At 42.3% G+C, this 24,443-nt stretch overlaps 1 protein-coding gene across 5 annotated transcripts in view; it reads right to left on the minus strand.

The window, feature by feature from the left end:
* Positions 1 to 814: 814 nt before the first annotated feature.
* IKBKE (inhibitor of nuclear factor kappa B kinase subunit epsilon) overlaps positions 815 to 24,443 on the minus strand; it is a 98,453-nt gene continuing 74,824 nt past the window's right edge. For all 5 annotated transcript variants that reach the window (XM_040423958.1, XM_040423954.1, XM_040423955.1 and 2 more), the window contains 6 exons: positions 12,278 to 12,317; positions 12,083 to 12,184; positions 10,173 to 10,269; positions 6,445 to 6,551; positions 5,325 to 5,396; positions 815 to 1,136 (listed from right to left, as the gene is read on the minus strand). In XM_040423958.1, coding sequence (XP_040279892.1) covers positions 1,121 to 1,136; positions 5,325 to 5,396; positions 6,445 to 6,551; positions 10,173 to 10,269; positions 12,083 to 12,184; positions 12,278 to 12,317 — 434 coding nt within the window. In that variant the 3' untranslated portion in view covers positions 815 to 1,120. The remainder of the gene's footprint in view (positions 1,137 to 5,324; positions 5,397 to 6,444; positions 6,552 to 10,172; positions 10,270 to 12,082; positions 12,185 to 12,277; positions 12,318 to 24,443) is intronic.

Genomic DNA, 24,443 nt, shown 5'->3' on the forward strand with positions numbered 1-24,443 from the left:
ATCACCCATAAAGCTGTGCAGCCAGCCAATCCGCAGGTAGCCATCCCCTGTGATGTCTCAGCCCTATAAAAGCCTCATCCCACGCGGTCTCTGCCAATTTCCTGTGAGCTGAGCATAGGGAGAGACATGGTGAGCACTCATGCGCTAGGGACAGTTTTGCTGCAATAATCCAGTGGCCATGTTTGATCCCTCCACCATGTTCAGCATCTGGTTTTAACCCTAATAATTTTAAAAGCAAAATACAATTAGGTTCATAGTAGGGAGGGATCCCAGACCTTATGGAGGGATCCACATGGGATTATGGTCATCCCTGTTGTGTATCCTTCAATTTTATTGCTTTAAGGAAGGTTTTCCCGACTAAATTCTGTGAACCATCTCTGGTACCATCACACAGGAGGACAGGGGCTGCTGCATACGTGCTCCGGCTCCCCCAATCCCCGCCGAGGGGAGCAGGAGCACACACGGATGACTATGGCAGTCAGTCATAGACATTAGTGCCAGGTGACTGCTCTTTAAAAAAGCAGCCACCCAGCGGCCATGGCGCCCGCTGCATGTGCAGGTGGTGAGTTCATCTTTGTTTGTTTTTTATCACATTTACTGCTCCTGGGAAAATTTCACCTGGACAACCTCTTTAAGAGGGTTTTCAGGTAATAATCGACTTGTGTGTGTAGAGGGCGGCTGAGTTCTTTTCACCAATTTTATCATTCTAAAAACTCTTATAGTCCAGAAAATATAATTCATATTATTTAGTAGGCAAATTATCTGGAAATCCGAAAACATTGATAACAAGCATTGTGATCAACAAATAACACAGTGAGATTAAAACATGATTTATGTTGACAGCTTTCCCCAAGACATTGTAAGAAAGACCGAACTAAATCCAAGTCTATCTCAATAGAAACAGCACTGCGCCCCATAAATGTCATCTCCTAGGAAAAGTCTACACATTCCTCAGTTTCAGATGGCTGGAGATCTCTTCCTTTACTTTCAAGTGTATGAAGAAAATGTAATGAAAACATGTTCACATTATTCGATTCTGTTAAATACGTTCCAGACGATTTCCTGGAGTTGCCTGGTTACAAAATGTATAGACATTGTCCCATGCTCCCGTGCTCACAGATCAGGATGCGTTCAACCTGAGAAAGGCAAGATTAGACAAAATGTCATTTCTTTTTGTAAAAATAAGTATTACATTAACATTGCAACTGCTGCATCAACATGAAATTATTTTAAAGTCTTAAAGGTGCAGGGCCTAAGGGGGTAGTGGATTCTCCATTTGGTGCACCACCCGCCAGATCCTGCACCAGGCACAACCCAGTACAGCAGTTTTGCCACGGTGTTCCTTTAGTTCTAAAGTATAAAAGTTAATATTGCGGTCTTGTTTTGGCTCTATACACCACCACAATGGATTTGAAATGAAACGAACAAGATGTGCTTTAACTGCAGACTGTCAGCTTTAATTTGAGGGTATTTACATCCAAATCAGGTGAACGGTGTAGGAATTACAACAGTTTGCATATGTGCCTCCCACTTGTTAAGGGACCAAAAGTAATGGGACAGAATAATCATAAATCAAACTTTCACTTTTTATTCCTTGGTTGCAAATCCTTTGCAGTCAATTACAGCCTGAAGTCTGGAACGCATAGACATCACCAGACGCTGGATTTCATCCCTGGTGATGCTCTGCCAGGCCTCTACTGCAACTGTCTTCAGTTCCTGCTTGTTCTTGGGGCATTTTCCCTTCAGTTTTGTCTTCAGCAAGTAAAATGCATGCTCAATCGGATTCAGGTCAGTTGATTGACTTGGCCATTGCATAACATTCCACTTCTTTCCCTTAAAAAACTCTTTGGTTGCTTTTGAAGTATGCTTTGGGTCATTGTCCATCTGCACTGTGAAGCACCGTCCAATGAGTTCTGAAGCATTTGGCTGAATATGAGCAGAAAATATTGCCCGAAACACTTCAGAATTCATCCTGCTGCTTTTGTCAGCAGTCACATCATCAATAAATACAAGAGAACCAGTTCCATTGGCAGCCATACATGCCCACACCATGACACTACCACCACCATGCTTCACTGATGAGGTGGTATGCTTAGGATCACGAGCAGTTCCTTTCTTTCTCCATACTCTTCTCTTCCCATCACTCTGGTACAAGTTGATCTTGGTCTCATCTGTCTATAGGATGTTGTTCCAGAACTGTAAAGGCTTTTTTAGATGTCGTTTGGCAAACTCTAATCTGGCCTTCCTGTTTTTGAGGCTCACCAATGGTTTACATCTTGTGGTGAACCCTCTGTATTCACTCTGGTGAAGTCTTCTTTTGATTGTTGACTTTGACTCACATACGCCTACCTCCTGGAGAGTGTTCTTGATCTGGCCAACTGCTGTGAAGGGTGTTTTCTTCACCAGGGAAAGAATTTTACGGTCATCCACCACAGTTGTTTTATGTGGTCTTCCGGGTCTTTTGGTGTTGCTGAGCTCACCGGTGCGTTCCTTCTTTTTAAGAATGTTCCAAACAGTTGTTTTGGCCACTCCTAATGTTTCTGCTATCTCTCTGATGTTTTTTTTTTTTTCAGCCTAATGATGGCTTGCTTCACTGATAGTGACAGCTCTTTGGATCTCATCTTGAGAGTTGACAGCAACAGATTCCAAATGCAAATAGCACACTTGAAATGAACTCTGGACCTTTTATCTGCTCATTGTAATTGGGATAATGAGGGAATAACACACACCTGGCCATGGAACAGCTGAGAAGCCAATTGTCCCATTACTTTTGGTTCCTTAACAAGTGGGAGGCACATATGCAAACTGTTGTAATTCCTACACCGTTCACCTGATTTGGATGTAAATACCCTCAAACTAAAGCCGACTGTCTGCAGTTAAAGCACATCTTGTTTGTATCATTTCAAATCCATTGTGGTGGTGTATAAAGCCAAAATTGTTACAATTGTGTCGATGTCCCAATATTTATGGACCTGACTGTATATAAAAAAAATCTATAATTTTCTCTAAATTTATTGTATTTTCAATACTTGATCAACATGGGACATTTTTTTTAACCCTTTAATGTCCAGATAATTTTAGACCTTAATGACAATTTGTCATTTTCCTTTTTTGCACTTTCCAAGGGTCATAGGCTACATTCACACAACAGTGTGTGGGGGGGGGGAATCAGTCTTTAAAAACGGATTCACTTTTAATGGGCAATTTGCATCCGTATACATCCATTTTCTGGCCGTCTATCTCCTAGTGCCCCAGTATATATAATGGCCCCCAGCCCTTGTAGTGCTGACAGATCTTTTAAAAAAATACTCACCTCATCCTCTTGCACTTGAGGGAACACTTGTTCTGCACTGCAGGCAGCAGGAGCGGAGAGAGAGGGACAGATGTCATGCACAGCAAGCAGAACCACATCCCGGCCAGATGGTCACCAGTGATGACAGGGGCAACTACAGCCTGTGTAAAACCTCTCCCAGTGTATAAGCAATACTATGATTGTTGGATGGCCACATACACAATATGGACAAAAGTACTGAGATGTACCTCTTAAAACCCTTTGAGGACCAAGGGACGTATTTGTCCCATGTTTTTAATTGCCTGTATCGTCTGATTAAGAACTTAAAATACTTTTTTTTTTTTTTTTTGAGTCAAAATATAAGTTCTTATCAACAAATGGTTCTAGCTTTTTGCCAGTTATTTCATGAAATGGCTTCAGCAACTGAAGTGTACGGACTTCAGTTGCCGTAAAAAAAAAAAAGTAGCTTCTTTTGGCCTTCCATTAAAAGTAACCTAAATAGTCACATTTGTCCCGTGTCATAACTCCTCCCCCAAAAATGACACAAGTGTGGAAATGGTTTTATTTATTGTTCAAATACATTCTTAAATGGAAAAAAATATAATTATTTTTATATTGATGACGGTAATCTTAATGTCCTCATTCAGATGAGTGATTCAGTCCCATTGCAAAAATAAAATTTTGAAAATAGTTTTAAAAAACAAAGTTACAGAAAACAAAAGTATTAAAAATAGGAATCACCCACTTTTACATATAAAAATAAACAATAAAAAAATAAACATAATTGGTTTTGCTGGCACAGAAAATATATGAGCTGTAAAAAATATTAATGTATATATCCTGCACAGTGAATGCAGTCATGGAAAAAAAAAAAAAAACAATCTAAGTTTTTGGGTAGCCTCTCCCCATCTGAAACAAACTGAGTAAGTCTAGTTTCACACTAGTGTTCGTGAGATCGGGCAGGCCGCTCAGGCCTAAAATGGGGATCGGCGGACATCCAGCCCCAACACAGCAAATATGCCGACTGCTTTCATGTAGTTAGTCCAGAGAGACCCGGCAGGCTGTTCCCTGCCGATCTCATGAATGCTAGTGGAAAGACATTTCAATAATTTAAGTAATTTATGGCTGAAATGTTGTTGATGCAACAAAAACTGCTCTATGTAAATCCAACCTAGGGATTATCCACTTTGGACAATCTCTACTTAGTGGAAAGATCCCTAGACAATAAGTTGATCACAAAGTTTACTCCTGCTGGGACCCTCAGCGATCAGCTATAATCTGAGGGGGAAATTGTAATAAGGGTATAGGCTACACAGCTATTTTGGACACAACATGTGTTGCATGCCCAAGTATCACAGTATAGAAGGGAAGGCATAGAAATGTATGGGGTTGCAGTGCAACTCGCACGTTTGCAGAACCAGCAGATCCAGCAGTGTTGGATTTTTTGCTATTCAGGGGACACGGTCGTGTTAGTCGCACTGCAACACCATTTATTTCTATGGCTGCCCTGCAACACCGTGATACTTGGGTACGTGACATGTGTCATGTCAATGCTGTGTAGCCCTACCCTAAAGTTACCTGAACGTAGGTGTAGGCTGTGTTGCACAAATTCCATACAAATTTGTGTGCGGATTTCTGTGCTTTTTCACACCAAAACAGCATGTGTTACTTTGGTTTTTGGTGCTGATTTAATACAGTTCTGGTTAGAAGGGAAGAAGGTTCCCAGAGGTCTCTAGAAAGTAGGCTGTGTCAAAAATGGCTGCAGAGCCAACCATCAAAGGCCTCAGCCCTGTCCTTCTGGGGTTGGCCAGTTGGTCAACATTTTGTACATCACATTTTTTATTTTATTTTTTCATCAGCAGAGCTGATCATCTTTTTATGATGTGCTCCAAAGTGTGTGCAAGAGTGGCCTGCATGATACTGGGACACCATGGAGAAGAACTGGGATGCAAGATATTATGGATACATATATGTAACCCAATAATTTATACATTGATTATGTCATAGCTATCAAAAATGAACACAAGGTTACCTTTCTATAATACTGTTGTTTCTTTCTAATTCATATGAGACACTCTTCATTTGATCTCGCAGTTTAAGCATTCTGGGGAGAGACACAAGTACATGTTTCTCTGGTTAGGTTCACCATATAGAAGAAAGATACCCATACATTCTCCTCAAAAAGTGTTACTGAAGGGAATTAGATTATGACCCACTTGCTCCAGGCTCTGCAGTGAGTGTTCACATTCTGTGTACAGTACTGAGGAATAAATTGTTGGCTTTATAAAAATAATGACCAATAAATACATTTCAGAGCCATTAATAATACACATCTATAACCTGCAACTATCACAGGAATCTAAGGTCAGTCTGTTAAATAATTTTGCACTGTACAGTATGTTGTCCAGTAATGATTCTCACCATCTACAGCCATATTTATCATGAAAAACAACGGATTAAACTTATTAGGCTAAATGCACCTGAATTCTGACTTAATTTGCCCCAAAAACAGGCGTACTTGATCTGCACCACATTTATTATATGTTTTAGACACATTTATGCCTCACTCGATAAGGGTGTATGGCTTAAGAGGTAGCAAAGCTACACTAAAAACTTTGTGCAAAGCAAGCCACCCATTGGGGGAGCCAAATTTATCATCCAGGCAGTTTCATAAATTTGATGCATCTTGGGACTCTCTCTACTAAGTTTGCAGAGGGAATTTATTAAGATTGGCATTTCATACAGCAGTCTTAATAAGAAAAGTGATGGTGTAAGGTGAGCAGGCATAGATTTGCCGTATAATTTATACCAGGTTCTGTCAAAAATTACAGTAAATTGGTTGGGCTGCAGGAGGTGACACTTCCTAACACTAAGCCCCATTCACTGTCAAGAGTGGTGCAGAATTGAAAAGTCCCAATTATTTTAGCAAAATGCTAGTTGAGCAAACATCTCTGACTTTTGACTAGTGTAGGCTCAGTTCCTACACTAATTATAGGGCAGATTTATCTATAATGCACCAATTAATGTACAAATGTGACCATCCAAAACAAAAAAAAGTCAAATCCAGCTTTGATTTAAAACACAAACCTATCTGAGTTAATGTTAAACAGTTCATCAGGGCACAAAATAAAATTTTCATTTTAATAACTCACCCAACTGTTAGCTCCTGTTGTTCTGGACCATGATATAAGGATATGGGACTAAGATTTGGTTGTTCTAAACATGTCTGTTGAATTCTTTGGGCTAATCTGTCCACAGTCTGCAAAAAAGAGAATAACTACTTTTTTATCTGTGCCACTGTTAAAAACAACAAAAAAATATCAGAATGCCTGGTGGCTGAGGGGTAATTTGGACACCCAGCTTTAATCATAGATTATCTTATGTTTCTACAATTTACATTTTCTTCCTATATTTAGATCTGTCCTATGCTTGTGTTAAGCATAGGACAGATCTAAATATAGGAAGAAAATGTAAATTGTAGAAATTTAAGATAATCTATGATTAAAGCTGGGTGTCCAAATTACCCCTCAGCCACCAGGCATTCTGATATTTTTTCCCGGATTCTAGTTATTAAGGACACACAATGTAAAATATGCTATATAGGCCAAAAGTATTGGGGCACCTACACATTACACGTACAGGAATCCATTCTAAATCCATAGTCATTAATATGGAGTTGGTCCCCCCTCCAGCTTCCACTCTTTCTACAAGATGCTGGAGTGTGCTTGTGGGAATATGTGCTCATTCATCAAGAAAAGTATTTTTGAGGTCAGACACTGATGTTGGATGGGAGGGCCTGGCTCGCAATCTCCATTTTCGTTAATCCCAAAGGTGTTGCGAGGGACTGAGGTTGGGACTCTGTGCATGCCAGTCAAGTTCATGCACACCAAACTCACCCAACCATGCCTTTTTGTGCTAAAGTATTTAAAACTGGAGCTTAAGGGGTCAAGGCCAGCCCCTGAAAACCCCATAGCATTATCTCTCCTGCACCAAACATCCAGTTTCTAGTTCTCCAGAGTCCAGTGGCGGCATGCTTTACACCACGCCATACAATGCTTGCCATTTTATTTGGTAATGCAAGACTTGCATGTAGCTAATTGAGCATGGAAACCGATGCTATGAAGCTCCCGTAGCACAGTTTTGTGCTAATGTTAATGCAAGGAGAGGTTTGGAACTCTGCAGTTACTGTGTGAGGAGAGCATTGCAGTGGCCACGAAGGGATAAAGTAGTATTATATGACTATTTATATTAAATGGCCATACAGATAAAAAAATATACAGTATCTCACAACAGTGAGTACACACCTCATATTTTTGGAAATATTTTATTATATCTTTTCATGAGTACACCCCTAAGTGAAAATGGCCAAATTGTGCCCAATTAGCCATTTTCACTCCCTGGTGTAATGTGACTCATTAGTCTTTCGAGGTCTCAGGTGTGAATGGGGAGCAGGTGTGTTAAGTTTGGTGTTATCACTCTCATATTTTCTCATACTGGTCACTGGAAGTTCAACATGGCACCTCATGGCAAAGAACTCTGAGGATCTGAAAAAAAAAGAATTGTTGCTTTACATAAAGATGGCCTAGGCTATAAGAAGATTGCAAACACCCTGGAACTGAGCTGCAGCATGGTGGCTAAGACCATACAGCAGTTTAACAAGACAGGTTCCACTCAGAACATGCCTCACCATGGTCGACCAAAGAAGTTGAGTGCACGTGTGTAGTGTACGGGAACTGTAATACCCGTCACTACAAAAGTGTTACTTGGTGTGCTGTCGTCCCTCCTTGGTCATGGGAAGTTGGTATATGTCAGTTTTATAAAATGTCATGTAATGTAATGCTATGTATTTCCCTATTGCTGTGACACTTGCATGTACAGGCCTGCTAGGGGTGTCATTCCAGCTTCTAGTCACTAGAGGGAGCTAGAGAGCCCTAGTTTATATAAGGCCCAGACAGGGAAGCAAAAGTCAGAAGTTTCTAGAGTGTGCTGAAGTTTCTAGAGCCTGAGGAAGCTGAGAGGGAGACAGAGGCAAAGCAAAGAAAAGCAAGAGGTACTCAAGAGAACAGAGGAGGTACTCTAGAAAGCTAAAACCAAGGATATAAAGCCAGAGCTAGGTTATTGGGCCTTGGAGAAGATTTGCTATATTCCAGGATCAGTCAGAGATAGAGTGCAAGCTCCTGTACTGCAAGTCCTGTGTTTAACACTCTGTAATCACCTTGCTCAATCTGTATTGCCTGCATCAACCGTATTGCAAAATCGACTGTATGCCAAGGAACTGCGATTCCATTATTGTCTCTATGAAACCTACTAAAGTTGGAGTTCTGCTTTAACCTCACGCACGGTGTTCCTCATTTATTCCTGCTATCCGCAAACGGCGTGCCACCGTTTAATTGGCACTGGCGTCACGAACAATTTCTTACCATCACCTGCCTATGCAGAGAGTCAGCCGTCTCAGGTTAGTGTCATTGCACGACTACACTCAGAAACTCTATTACACACAACTTGAGTACGCTGCACGTGATCATCATCATATCCAGAGGTTCTTTTTTCAAAATAGACGAATAAGTACTGCCAGCATTGCTGCAGAGGTTAAAGAGGTGGGGGGTCATCCTGTCAGTGCTCAGACCATACTCCGCACACTGCATCAAATTGGTCTGCATGGCTGTCGTCCCAGAAGGAAGCCTCTTTTAAAGATGATGCACAAGAAAGCCCGCAAACAGTTTGCTGAAGACAAGCAGACTAAGGACATAGATTACTTGAATCATGTCCTGTGGTCTGATGAGACCAAGATGAACTTATTTGGTTCAGATGGTGTCAAGCATGTGTGGCGGCAACCAGGTGGGTAGCACAAAGACAAGTGTGTCTTGCCTACAGTCAAGCATGGTGGTGAGAGTGTCATGGTTTGGGGCTTCATGAGTGCTGCAAACTGTGGTGAACAACAGTTCATTGAGGGAACCATGAATGCCAACATATACTGTGACATACTGAAGCAGAGCATGATCCCATCCCTTCAGAAACTGGGTCGCAGGGCAGTATTTCAACATGATAACTATCCCAAACACACCTCCAAGACGACCACTGCCTTGCTAAAGAAACTGAGGGTAAAGGTGTTGGACTGGCAAGCATGTCTCCAGACCTAAACCCTATTGAGCATCTGTGGGGCATCCTCAAATGGAAGGTGGAGGAGCACAAGGTCTCTAACATCCACTAGCTCCATAATGTCATCATGGAGGAGTGGAAGAGGATTCCAGTGTCAACCTCTGTGAAGCTCTAGTGAACTCCGTGCCCAAGAGAGTTAAGGCAGTGCTGGAAAATAATGGTGGCCTCAAAATATAGACATATTAGGCACAATTTGGCCATTTTCACTTAGGGATGTACTCACTTTTGTTGCTAGCAGTTTAAACATTAATGTCTGTGTGTTGAGTTATTTTGAGGGCACACCAAATTTACACTGTAATACAAGCTGTACACTGACTACTTTACATTGTATCAAAGTGTCATATCTTCAGTGTTATCCCATGAAAGATATAATAAAATATTTACAAAAATGTTAGGGGGGCACTCACTTTTGTCAGATACTGTATATCCCAAGTCAACCAGTGCGAGAGCTGCTGCTTCTTAGCTGTAACTGATAGAGGAGGGATTCTGAACATGAAGCCCCCTCAATGAGGTTCATATGCCCTAATAGGTTGATTGAACAACTCCTTTTATGACTAGGCTGCAGTGCTCATGTACAATGACTTCTCTACTAGATCACAGGGAATGAACTGAATAGTCACCATTTCCAAAAGTTATGCAAAAATCAATGGCCAAATTACATCTCTATGTCTATACATGACCAATGAGGTGCTAAGTCAATAACTATACTTAATCACTGTACATTGTTAAGAGCCTCCTCATAACTCTGCAGGTCTTGAACACAGGTCGCCAAATATCCATTCACGAGTCCTAAGTGGTTCCGAATTTCAGTGATTGTCCTAGAACAAAGACAAACATAAGTTTATTTTTCAGGAATATTTGTTCATGAAGTGATTCTTTTTATTTAGCAGTTTAATATGGATATAAACTCATCTAATTAAATAATTTATTTTGCAATGTTGATCCAGAAGAAGGCAAAAACCTTGGTGAGGCAGAAGTCAACAAAAAAATTATTTCATGACTCAAAATCTGGCAACTAGAATAAATCACTGGATAAATGACTCATCTCCAGTCACATGGTAACAATAACTTGTAATATTAGTTTTTAGTAACATCTTGGCCCCTCTTTCAGTGAATTAAAGGGGTTGTACTGGATGAAAAAAAGGGTTCTTTCTTCAAAAAACTGCACCGTGCCTGATCATGGATGTATTTTGCATTGCCACTTAGCTCCATTCAAGTGAATGGGTTTCAGCTACCATACCACGCACATCCTGTAGAAGGTGTGGTGCTGTTTTCTAATCCTAAGGGTACAACCATGTGGCACAGTCATGTCACGGTTGCAACGCGGCCACAGTATGGTCAAGTACTGTGGATTCCGTTTAAACTGATACTGCACTGTTTATTTTTAATGGCTGCTCACAATCATGACATGACCGTGCAATATGGTCGTATCCTCAATACGGCCACTTCACCTAGCAGAGAGTTCCATAGTTTCACAGCTTTTACAGTAAAGAAACCCCTTGTGTTGTCCATTCCTCTAGATCTCAGAGCCATGGTCCCTATTTTTTTTGTTTGTGAGCCACATTCAACTTGGAAATGGAAAGTAAAATATTAATAACAGCACATATTTGCATACAAATATCTCAATTCCAACTTTGCAGCTTAGTAGGTCTCCAAGCCCAGGGATCTTCTGGCTTTCAGCCATTACCTCTTTAGTAAGACACTAGCTGTAGTGAAAAAGGAGTACAAGAGGTGCAGCATGTTTTAAATGTTGATGCTGTAGGAAATGGGTGCATTGCAAAATAAATAGATATGCCCTATAGACTTTTATGAGGGAGTTATGGAATATCTTCAAATACAGCTAATAAGAATAATGCATTGTAACCAATGCATATGGTCATATAACTCAGGACTCAACCACATAACTAGGAATCTGCTAGCCACTGGTTGGGGACTACTGATCTAGACCCTAAACCTCGGTTTACTCTCTAGACCCTAATAAACCATTATGTGAAAGAAAGCTTTCCAAAATGTAACCAATCTGGAATGCATAGTTTTGGTACTAAATGCCTAAATGTTCATTTTCCACAGCAGAGTTGCGTGCAAACAATTTACAGTGTAAAGATCCATGTGTAAAGAATCTGAAGCAGAAATTGACCTGCAGTGTGGATTTTAAATCTGAAACATGTCAATTTATGCTGTGGATTTCCACTGCAGATTTCACTTTACATGAAACCTGCAGCAAATCTGCAGTAAAATCCACAAAAAAAATCTTTGGTATTGTGGCAGAATTTGCAGCAGAAATTCCACTACAGAAAATCCACTCTGTGTAGCCCTACTCTAAAGTATTAAACTGTTTTCATATTGTACTTGGTGGGGTGTACACAACATAGTATACAAATCATAAGACAAAAAACTAAAACAGTAAAAATATCAAACTCCCTTTAAATACAACATTCACTTAAGGGCACATTTGTACATGACATGCACCAAATTTACAAAAAAACTGTCCAGAAAAAAAAATCTTAATCATGAAAAAAACACATTCCCAAACTAAATGGAAAGTGTCAGCGTTGAAGTTGGAAAAGTTATTTTTGTAAATTGCATTAGAATATCATTCATCACCGAACACATATTTTACTGCATGCATACCTTATCCTGCTGCTGTGTTCTGATAAAGCTGCTTGATATTTCTGCACAACTTCTGCTTGAAATATGATCAGAACCTTTTTTGCTAAGTTACCTAAATTTATTCTGGGAGTAGATTTAAGACAAAGAAGAAATAAAATAGTATACAGGAAAAATGCTATTTAGTTTATGGTAAATGTTATTAAAATATCTACTCACTTATCCAGCTTATGTATCTGTTCTTCATTGTATAAAAGTCCTTGAACAAGAAAGGAACACATTAATAGAGATGGCCTTTCGGTTCGCCCGGCTGTCGTTTTGCGGCGAACTTTGCTAGTTTGCAGTTAGCCGAACATGCGAACATATGGCGATGTCCGCCGGCGCCATATTCTTTCGCATTGCGCCGAACTTTGACCCATGACACACACATCAGGTGGGATAGGACAGCCAATTGAGACATTTCAGCACATGGACACACCCCCAACCTATAACAGAACCCGATCTGGTAGCCGTTTTAAATTCTGTGTTTTGCCAGTGTAGGGAGAGGTTGCTTTGTGGAGCAGGGACAGACTGTTAGGGACATCAAACGCTAGCTAATAGGGCCACAAAAGTCCTTTTAAGGACTGGTATAGGTGTGCTATCGATAAGTGTGATATACTGAGGGGTGTGATATACTTATAATATACTTTCTAACATAGAAAGTATATTATAGTGCATTTGTATTGTGCAGCATTTGTGTGCGGTTCTGCTGCGATACCGCAGCTATATAGAGGGACAAAAGCTATTGGAATAACTAATTGCAACTTGTGTGATATACCTGTTGCCCCCAAAAAACAGATTAAAGGGTTTTATATACCTATAATATACTTTCTAACATAGAAAGTATATAGTGCATTTGTATTGTGCATCAGTTGTGTGCGGTTCTGCTGCGATACCGCAGGTATATAGAGGTACAAGCGTTATTGGAACAACTATTTGCAATAGGTGTGATATACCTGTTGCCCCCCAAAAAAACTGATTGAGGGGTGCGATATACCTGCTTCCACCAAATATTGATTCAGGGGTTCTATATACCTGTTTCCACAAAATACTGATTAAGGGGTTCTATATACCTGCTTCCACAAAATACTGATTGAGGGGTGCGATATACCTGCTTCCACCAAATATTGATTGAGGCCTGTGATACACCGGCTTCCGTCAAAATACTGATTGAGGGGTGCGATATACCTGCTTCCACCAAATATTGATTCAGGGGTTCTATATACCTGTTTCCACAAAATACTGATTAAGGGGTTCTATATACCTGCTTCCACAAAATACTGATTGAGGGGTGCGATATACCTGCTTCCACCAAATATTGATTGAGGCCTGTGATACACCGGCTTCCGTCAAAATACTGATTGAGGGGTGCGATATACCTGCTTCCACCAAATATTGATTCAGGGGTTCTATATACCTGTTTCCACAAAATACTGATTGAGGGGTGCGATATACCTGCTTCTACAACATACTGATTAAGGGGTTCTATTTACCTGCTTCCACAAAATACTGATTGAGGGGTGTGATATACCTGCTTCCACCAAATATTGATTCAAGGGTTTTATATACCTTTTTACACAAAATAATGATTGAGGGGTGCAATATACCTGCTTCTACAAAACACTGATTACAGCGTTCTATATACCTGCTTCCACAAAATACTGATTGAGGGGTGCGATATACCTGCTTCCACCAAATATTGATTGAGGCCTGCGATACACCGGCTTCCACAAAATACTGATTGAGGGGTGCAATATACCTGCTTCTACAAAATACTGATTAAGGGGTTCTATATATACCTGCTTCCACAAAATATAGATTGAGGGGTGAGATATACCCGCTTCCACCAAATATTGATTGAGGTCTGCAATATACCTGCTTCCACAAATACTGCTCTTCTCTAGGGATTTTGGCACAGGGTCATTTTGAAAATGACAGGCAGAGGAAGAGGCAGGCCGTTCCGCAGGGGTGGTAGGGGTTGGGTAGGTGCACCAGGCCAGAGCCTAAGTGGGAAGTTGGAGAAGGTGAGTGTGATTACGTCAAAGGACGCACCAGAGTTGGTTAAGTGGCTCACTCAGCCTTCCGCTTCTGCACCCTCCTCATCCTCTGTATCTGCACCCTCCTCATGCTCTGCTGTGTGCAAACCAAAGACACCACCACCACCACCATATCCCCTCCGCTCGAGTCAGAGGAATTATTTTCCCATCCATTACAAGACCTTACCGATGTGCATCCATTCTTGGCATCGGATCAGGAAGAGGAGGTATCAACGGTCGCCACCCAGCAGTCTGACAACAGTATCCAGATCAGCCCAAGGAGGGTGGTCCCCGCTGTTGTTGCCTACTCCGAGATCTCTAATGTCAGTGGTGGTGAAGGTGATGATGATGACGTGTTGATGGACATCACGTGGGTGCCCACAAAAGAGGAAGAGGAGGGGAGTTCAGAGGCAGAGATGGAGCAGCAGATAGGGAGGAGGAGAAGGAGGAGAAGCAGGCAGAACTCGCAGTGCACAGGAGGCAAAAAGCAGACTGCAAATGTATCTGGAGCGAGCCATCCACCATGCACGGTCACATCTTGCGCTCCCAGGATGCCGGCACATGGCTCCGCAATGTGGGCTTTTTTTAACGTGTCGGCTGCTCACAATAGTGTTGTCATCTGCAGCCTGTGCTGTCAACGCATAAGTCGTTGTAAACCCAACACTCACCTAGGGACGACCGCCTTAAGAAGGCACCTGGCCTCCCATCACCGAGCCCAGTGGGAGCAACGCCGTCAGGACCCACAAAGCCACACTCCCGGCGCTCCACGTCCTGCCTCTTTCCTCTCTCCTCCCATTTCTCCTTTACTACACCTTCCACAGTGTCGTTGTCGCGTTCATCTGGCAGAAGGCACGCTTCCGTGGCCCAAATGTTTGAGCGTAAAAAGTTGATGACGCCGGATAACCCTCTTGCCCAACGGCTGACAGCCGGCTGGTCATAACTGCTAGCCCGCCAACTACTGCCATATAAACTGGTGGACTCAGAGGCCTTTAGAAAATTTTTGGCCATTGGCACACTGCAATGGAAGGTTCCCAGAAGGAAATATTTCTCCCAGCAGGGCATCCCAGAGCTATATGGCCACGTTCAGCGGCAAGTGAATATATCTATGACACACAGTGTTGGTGCCCAGATACATCTGACCACAGACACGTGGTCTAGCAAACACGGGCAGTGAACGTACATAACTTTAACTGCCCACTGGGTGAACCTTCTGACGGCCGTCAAGCATGTAACCCGTGGCACTCGTGTGGATTTGGTGTTACCGCCACGGATTGCATACAGGCCTGCCTCTTCTTCTCCTCCTTCTACTCCATCCTCCTTCTCCTCCTCGGCTGACTCCTCCTTTTCTACTGCTACCGCCTCTTCCGCTGCAGCCCCCAAGCTCCCCAGAACCTATCTGACGTGCCAGGTGAGACGTTGCCATGCTGTGCTGCGGCTGTTGTGCCTGGAAGCCAAGAGCCACACCGGTCCTGCACTGCTTTCAGCTCTGCGGTCACAGGCCGATCAGTGGCTAACCCCGCTCAATTTGACAGTTGGTAAAGTGGTGTGCGACAACAGTGCCAATCTGGTGAGCACGTTGAAACAGGGCAAAATGACACACGTGCCGTGCATGGCACACGTCCTGAACTTAGTCGTGCAGCGATTTATTGTCAAATACCCCGGGGTCCAGGACATCTTGCGGCAGGCCAGGAAAATCTCTGGCTATTTTAGAAGATCTCGCCTTGCTGATGCCTTGCGACACCAGCTGCTGTCAGACGTTTGATTTGTGACAGCCTGACGGGCTGGAACTCTACTTTGTATATGCTTGATAGGCTGTTCCAGCAGCAACGTGCCGTTAACGACTACCTGTACGAACTCTTTAGCAGGACAGGTTCTGGGGAGCTTGGTTTCTTTTCACCGCGCCAGTGGCTGCGACGCATGCAGACTTCTGTGGCCATTTGATGAGATCACCAAACTGCTCAGTCGCAGCCAGGGAGCCATCAGTGACATCATACCTTACGCCTTTTTCTGGAGCATGCATTGCGTGGTGTCATTGATCAAGCCGTCGAGGAGCAGGAGCTGGAAGATGAGGAATTCCTAGGGGGGGCTACTGCATCTGAGACAAGTCAGCAGGAGTCTGAAGAGGAGTCAGAGAAGGATGGTGGCTGGGGGGGAAAGGAGGAGGAGCAAGAAGAGAAGGCTTTGAGGGAGACTTTCAACTTTTCCATGGCTGGGGGGAGGAGACCGAGAATGACATTCTCCTGGGCGATGAGCAGGAGCCAGGGCGCTCCACAGCTTCCAATTTAGCGCAAATGGGGGCCTTCATGCTCCAGTGTTTGAAGAGGGACCCCTGTATAAAAAGCATAAAGGGCAAGGACCAGTACTGGGTGTCAACATACTTAGACCCCCGGTACAAACACAAAATGGCGGACATGTTACCAGCATCACAAAGGGCTGTCAGAGTGCAGCATTTCCAGGCCTTGCTGCGAGAGATGCTGCATTCTGCTGTTGCGGGCGCTGGCAGAGGAATTTCCACCCACAGCGAAACAGGTGCAGGTACCAATCCTACCGTGTCTGCAAGAAGAGGGCGGTTTGAAGATGTGTTGGTCACTTTGGATATGAGATCATTCTTGCAGCCAACCCATCAACAGCCGCCCTGCGGATCCAGTCCTAGACTGACAGGTGTCCGACTACATCGGGTTAACAGCCGATGTGGATGCTCTGAGAAGCAAGGAATCCCTGGACTACTGGATTGAGCAGGCTTGACCTGAGGCCAGAGCTGGCACAATTTGCCGTGGAACTCTTGGCTCGCCCCTCGTCGAGTGTCCTGTCTGAAAGGACGTTCAGCGCAGCAGGGGGGATCGTGACCAATAAGTGCACTCGCCTAGCTCACGACAGTATTCACATTTCTAAAAATGAATGAGGCATGGATCAACACCTGTGACGACCATGTGTAATTGAATTTCCTCATGCCAGCCCACACATATCCGCCACCACCCAGAACAAAGAATGGTCCTTGTCTTATATATATACAGCGCATAAAAGGCATTTTCTGTCAGGTTAATGCCTAAGTTTTGGGGCCTGTACTTCACTGGCCTACAGTAAAATTGTTATTCGGTGACCGCCTAATGTACCTCCAGCCACATAATCACTTGTTCTTTTTTGTCAGGTGAATGCCTAATTTTTAGGGCCTGTACTGGGCTACAGTAAAATTGTTATCCACTGACCGTCTACTATACCTCCCGCCACATAATCACTTGTTCTATTCTGTCAGGTGAATGCCTAATGTTTGGGGCCTGTACTCCACTGACCTGCAGTGAAATTGTTATCCACTGACCGCCTAATATACCTCCAGCCACATAATCACTTGTTCTTTTCTGTCCAGTGAATGCATAATTTTTGGGGTCTGTACTCCACTGGCCTACAGTAAAATTGTTATCCATTGACCGCCTAATATGTTTCAATGGGGTATTTATTGAAAGATTTATACAAGAAAAATCATGTCAATACATAATAGAATATGTTGTAAACATGAACATAAGTTGAGGATACAACATTATTGGACGCCATTCCTATTATAGCATATACGTTAGTTAAAGAAAGGTATGCAGCATCAGCGATTTACATAGCCAATATGAAGTACAGTTTAAATTGCCAAGAATTCAAAGAAAACATCCAGCTAGGTTGATATCAATCACAAAGTAATGCAATAACGGAGGAGGACAGCCATGGTTCCCAGAACTTTCAAAAGTAATGAAAGTATCCATACGAATAGTCGTTAGCCGTTCATATAAAAGGACATTATTAATCCTATCTAAAACTGCTTGATAACTAAGTGAGGGAGATCGCCGTTTGAAAGCTATATGGATTCTAGCCGCCAGGAGTATGAATTGTGATAGTTTAAATTTGGCATGCCAGGAGGGTTTGTCTCCTAGGAGACATAATTGGAGAGATGTAGGGTAAACACAACCCAATACGGATGTTAATAGGTTGCTAATCTGGTTCCAAAACCTCCTAACTATCGGACACATCCACCAAATGTGGAGCATTGTACCATCCTCCTCACAGCCCCGAAAGCATCTGGGAGATACTTCAGGATAAATACGGTGCAATCTTGTTGGTACCAGATAGGTCCTGTGTAGGATTTTTATAGACGTCTCTGCTAATGTGGTTTGCCATGACCCCTTGGAAGGGTCTGGGAACGTTGGCACCATCTGGATACAGAGTAATCCATATGTCTATCCTCCTCCCATGCCCTCATATAGGGTAACTTGACCCCCCTGACCGCCTAATATACCTCCAGCCACATAATCACTTGTTCTTTTTTGTCAGGTGAAAGCTAAATTTTTGGGGCCCGTACTCCCGTGGCCTAAAATAAAAATTTTCTAGGCTCCAGCAGGGCACATTTTGAGAGTTTCCCTTTAAGATGCATAAAAATGGCCTCTGATTAAAATACATATTTTCGGGGGGATTTTTGCCTTTGATCCCCCTCTGGTATGTCACTGTCCATGTTGTGGGACTATTTGTGCACTTCTAGTAAGTATTTGGTGGCTGCAAATATGACCTGAAGGTTTTTCAGGTTCGCCTGCCGTTAAAGTGAATGGGGCCCCCAGCGAACACGTGGTTCGCGAACATTTGATCGCGAACGCGCGTTCGAGAAACGTCCCGGCCGATGTTCGTCCATCACTATACATTAATAGTTCACAAGTGAATTTACATTGCTCCTAACACAAGAATATAGTGAAGATACAAGGGTATTTTTATGGTAAATAGATAAAATGCTAAACACTATAAGGAAAGTTTTTATTAATTAGAGATGAATGAACTTCTTGAAATTAATTTTATGTCCAATTTGCCTAATCTTTAAAAAAGTTTTATTTGGGGACAAATCGATTCTACCTGTATCAAAAGTGCTCCAATTGACCTGAAAATTGGTATATGACACTCTAAAGTCTCTTTCATTTTTTATTTTATTTTGCTCTTTAACACAATGTCAGCAATAACAAATAATGTCAGAGTAACATTGACATATATAGCTAAGGGTAAACGCATGGCTGACAGTGTTAACCCCTTCTACCCTGGGCCAGTTTTCGCCATTCTGCCCAGGTCATTTTTTGCAAATCTGACATGTGTCACTTTATGTGGTAATAGCTTTAGAACAGTTTTATTTATCCAAGCAAATCTGAGATTGTTTTCTCGTGACACATTGTACTTCATTATAGTCATAAATTTGAGTCAATATATTTCACCTTTATTTATGAAAAAATCCCAAATTTACCAAAAAATTTTAAAAATGGCTCTGCTTTTAAAACAGAAAGTGATACCCCATAAAATATTTATTACTTAGCATTTCCCATATGTCTACTTTATGTTGGCATCATTTTGTAAATGTAATTTTATTTTTTTAGGAAGGTTTAGAAGTTTAGAAGCAATTCTTAAAATTTTTAAGAAAATTTTAAAAACCCTCTTTTTAAGGACCATTTCAGCTCTGAAGTCACTTTGTGAGGCTTACATAGTAAAAACACCACATAAATGATGCCATTGTAGAAACTACACCCCTCAAGTTACCCAAAACTGATTTTACTAACTTTGTTAACCCTTTAGGTGTTACACAAGAATTAAAGGAAAATGGAAATGAAATTTCAAAATTTCACTTTTTTAGCAGATTTTCCATTTTAATCCATTCTTTTCTTTAGCACATCAGGGTTAACAGCCAAACAAAATTCAATATTTATTACCCTGATTCTGTGGTCTACAGAAACACCCCACATGTGGTTGTAAACTGATGTAAGGGCACACGGCAGGGTGCAGAAGAAAAGGAATGCCATATGGTTTTTGGAAGGCAGATTTTGTTGGACTGGTTTTTAGATGCCATGTCCCATTTGAAGCCCCCCTAATGCAACCCTTACAGTAGAAACTCCTAAAAAGTGACCCCATTTTGGAAACTAGGGGATAAGGTGCCAGTTTTATTGGTACCATTTTTGGGTACATATCATTTTTTGATCATTCATTATTACACTTTATGGGAAAAGGTGACCAAAAAATTGTTAATTTTTGCAGTTTTTATTTATTTATTTTTACAGCGTTCACCTGAGGGGTTAGGTCATGTGATATTTTTATAGAGCAGATCGTTATGGACGTGGAAATAGTTAATATGTATATTTTTTCTTAAATAAATTTATTTAAGTTTTACACAATAATAGCATATTTGAAAGAAAAAAATTATGTTTTAGTGTTTCCATGTTCTGAGAGCTATAGTTTTTTTTTTTTTTTAGCAATTTTCTTATGTAGGGTCTCATTTTTTGCGGGATAAGGTGTCGTTTTTATTGGTATCATTTTGTTCGACATACGCCTTTTTTATCGCTTGGTGCTGCACTTTTTGTGATGTAAGGTGACAAAAATGTTTTTTTTGACACAGTTTTCATTTTTTATGGTGTTTATCGGACAGGGTGGATCATGTGATATATTTATAGAGCCGGTTGTTATGGACACAGCGATACCTAATATGTGTGTTTTTCCTTTTTTTTTTCTATTTTTTTATTATGAAATCTGGGGAAAGGGTGTTTTTTTCTTTTTTGTACTTGAAACTTAATAAACTAATTTTTTTAACTTTTTTTCAAACTTTATTTCTGTCCCACACTGGGACTTCAACTTTTGGGGGTCTGATCCCCTCTGCAATGCATTACAATACATCTGTATTGTAATGCATTGCCTGTTAGCATATTAAAGTAATAAAAAACAGGGGATTTTGAACCTTTTGTAGCGGCGCTGTAAACAGGAGACTACATGCCAGGTAATATTATTAAAAGAAAGATGGATTTTTATTCTATGGTCAACGCGTTTCGAGGATGTAAAGTCCTCTTCATCAGGACAATAATAGCGTATATTCCTGGCACGTAGTCTCCTGTTTACAGCGCTGCTACAAAAGGTTCAAAATCCCCCCTTTTTTATTACTTTAAGTTTTATTTCTATTGCCACATCTGCGGCAGAGAAAAGGACCTTGGCAGCAGTACAGGATCCCGCATGCTGGACGGGCAAATACCAGCAAGGCTATCTACAGTTGTTGTGGCTCATCACAACAACAAATGGTAAGCGCTTCTTATATATAGTGCGATTCAACTGTTATACAGCCACACACACGAGGTGCGGCCTCCTGTCTTCTATTTTCTTTTATAACTGTTAGCATATTACACAAAGTAATACACTAACAGGTTGCCTAGGAGACGCAGCCTGAGGCTGGATCTCCTCGGGACACGTAGAAGGCAGGTCCCGATTCCGTGCAAGGCATTGGGCAACCTCTGCATGGCATCGGGCTGCCTTGTTACCCATCGGGTCCCTGCCACAGCAGCGCGGGGACTTGATGGGCTTCCTCACCCGCAGCAAAACCTTTCTATGTCACGGTCAGCACTGACTGCGGCATAGAAGGGGTTAATCCACTGGCATCGCTGTAAAAAGCGATACCGGTGGATACAGCAGGGGCCCGGCTATCAGGGACTGCCGGACCCCTGCAGTGATCAGGCGTGCACCTCTCCGTTGCCCACCCGATCACCATGCCATTGCAACTGCAGTGGTGAGCAGGTGCTATTACAACTCTGCTGTCCCAATCACTTCAATGGACGACTCCATCCTATTCAAGTGACAAGCGCTGCAGTCTCTTCAAACAACTGATCAGCGATGGTGCAGCAGTCTCTTCCCCCTCCCCCACGCCAATCTAACATTGATGACCTATCCTGAGGATAGGTCATCAATATAAAAAAAAGCGAACAACCCCTTTAACAGACAGTCTGTTTAAAAACACCCTGTGCCATTATGCTTTTTCATATTAGAAACATTCCAAAAATTGTCCCTTATCAGGGGGCAGATGGTGTTTAAACACACATGATGTTATGGGATAAAAACTGTGGCTTGTTGGGAACAAGCATTCAAAAGTTATGCCTTAATAAGGGAAGCATGCCCTATTGTATTTAGACAAACACAAGTGTCCATTGTCAGAATAAACTGTGGATTGTTCTGCACAAGCCTGGAAAAATTCTCCTTATTGGGATCAGCAGCAGTACAGTGTGGATGTGGAAACGGTAGGGTAATAGCTGCATGTGGCTGCAATAGTAGCGGTAGCATTAGCAACAAAGCATGCAACAGACAAAGCAGTAATTGTGTGTGCAGTTGTTTTGGGGTAGTACAGTAGTAATGTAGTTTTCACAGTAAAATGCATTTGTTGTGGCTACACAGTATATTTAAGTTATACAACACATTCACTAAAATGTGTATAGTAATTCAGTTTTGCAGTAAAATGCATCCACTAACACAGGTATAGTAATGCAGTGTTTGCCATAAAATGATTTTGCTGTAACTACAAGGTATCTTTAAGTAATACAATGCATTCACTAAAACAGGTATAGTGATGCACTGAAATGAACTTAAATGCCCAATTAAAAATGGTAGATATATTTAAAAAAAAGGGTCAGTTGCTCAGAATTTGCAGCAGAATGTATGCTATTAATGCTGGAGGTGCTGGTAATAAGTCTATGAACTGTAGAAACTTGAGGTTTTCACACAAAAAAAAAAGTTGTCTGGCTGTTCATATACAGAAAAAAAGAGTTTGTTGCAGGATTTTGTAATGCAGAACGTGCCAGCAAGCTGTATGAAACAAAACACAACTCTGAGCGACCAGTCACCCACTCTCTAAGTCTCTATGCTTTCCCTGAACTTTACCTAACTATATCACTATAGCCAAAACGCATACTCTGATCGCTAGCTGCACACAGAATGGTATTTCTTTTTTATGAGCAAAATCAGGGCAAGCCTCCGCCTTCCCTCCCAGTGTCATGTGAACCTTCACCTTCATCCTCTCCACTTGTTTTCCCTGTCAATTTTCACAGTAAAATGGCACTGGGCATAGAGACGCCGTCACTGGCGCTGTAGAGTCGAAACTTTTAAAAACTGGGGAGAGATTTGAAATGACTATAGATAGAAGACTACCAAAGATGTTAGGTTTCACAAAGGCATAGTTTCAGATTTTCAATTAACTTTAAAGGGAACCTGTCATCAACTTTATGCTGATCTCACTGAGGGCAGCATAAAATAGTGACAGAAATGCTGATGTCAGCGATGTGTCACACATGAGCTAAAAGTAAGTGGTTGCTGGGAACCAGTATCATAATCATTACAGCACAGGCCTCGAAAAGAGTCAGATCTACCTGAGAAGAGTCCTGGTTATACATCATCTCCTGCTCTCTCACCATCTGCTGATGATTGGCAGTTCTCTCCTAGACAGAAAGGGAGAAAACTAGGTAGAAAACAGTCAGCCATCAGCAGGTGGGCAGGAGAGCAGGAATTCATGAATAACCAGGACTCTTCTCAGGTGGCCATGACGCTTTTCTAGGACCAGTCTGCAAGGATTGTGATGTTGGTTCTCGGCAACCACTTACTTTTAACTTTTAACCACCTCCGGACCGCCTAACGCAGGATCGCGTACCGGAGGTGGCAGCGCTGCGCACAGTCACGCATATACGCGTCATCTCGCGAGACGCGAGACTTCCTGTGAACGCGCGCACACAGGCGCGCGCGCTCACAGGAACGGAAGGTAAGAGAGTTGATCTCCAGCCTGCCAGCGGCGATCGTTCGCTGGCAGGCTGGAGATGTGTTTTTTTTAACCCCTAACAGGTATATTAGACGCTGTTTTGATAACAGCGTCTAATATACCTGCTACCTGGTCCTCTGGTGGTCCCCTTTGTTTGGATCGACCACCAGAGGACACAGGTAGCTCAGTAAAGTAGCACCAAGCACCACTACACTACACTACACCCCCCCCCCCCGTCACTTATTAACCCCTTATTAGCCCCTGATCACCCCTAATCACCCCTGATCACCCCATATAGACTCCCTGATCACCCCCCTGTCATTGATTACCCCCCTGTCATTGATCAACCCCCTGTAAAGCTCCATTCAGACGTCCGCATGATTTTTACGGATCCACTGATAGATGGATCGGATCCGCAAAACGCATCCGGACGTCTGAATGAAGCCTTACAGGGGCGTGATCAATGACTGTGGTGATCACCCCATATAGACTCCCTGATCACCCCCCTGTCATTGATTACCCCCCTGTCATTGATTACCCCCCTGTAAAGCTCCATTCAGACGTCCGCATGATTTTTACGGATCCACTGATAGATGGATCGGATCCGCAAAACGCATCCGGACGTCTGAATGAAGCCTTACAGGGGCATGATCAATGACTGTGGTGATCACCCCATATAGACTCCCTGATCACCCCCCTGTAAAGCTCCATTCAGATGTCCGCATGATTTTTACGGATGCACTGATACATG

This window comes from Bufo bufo, chromosome 3, assembly GCF_905171765.1.
Source record: "Bufo bufo chromosome 3, aBufBuf1.1, whole genome shotgun sequence".
Taxonomy (NCBI): Eukaryota; Metazoa; Chordata; class Amphibia; order Anura; family Bufonidae; genus Bufo; species Bufo bufo.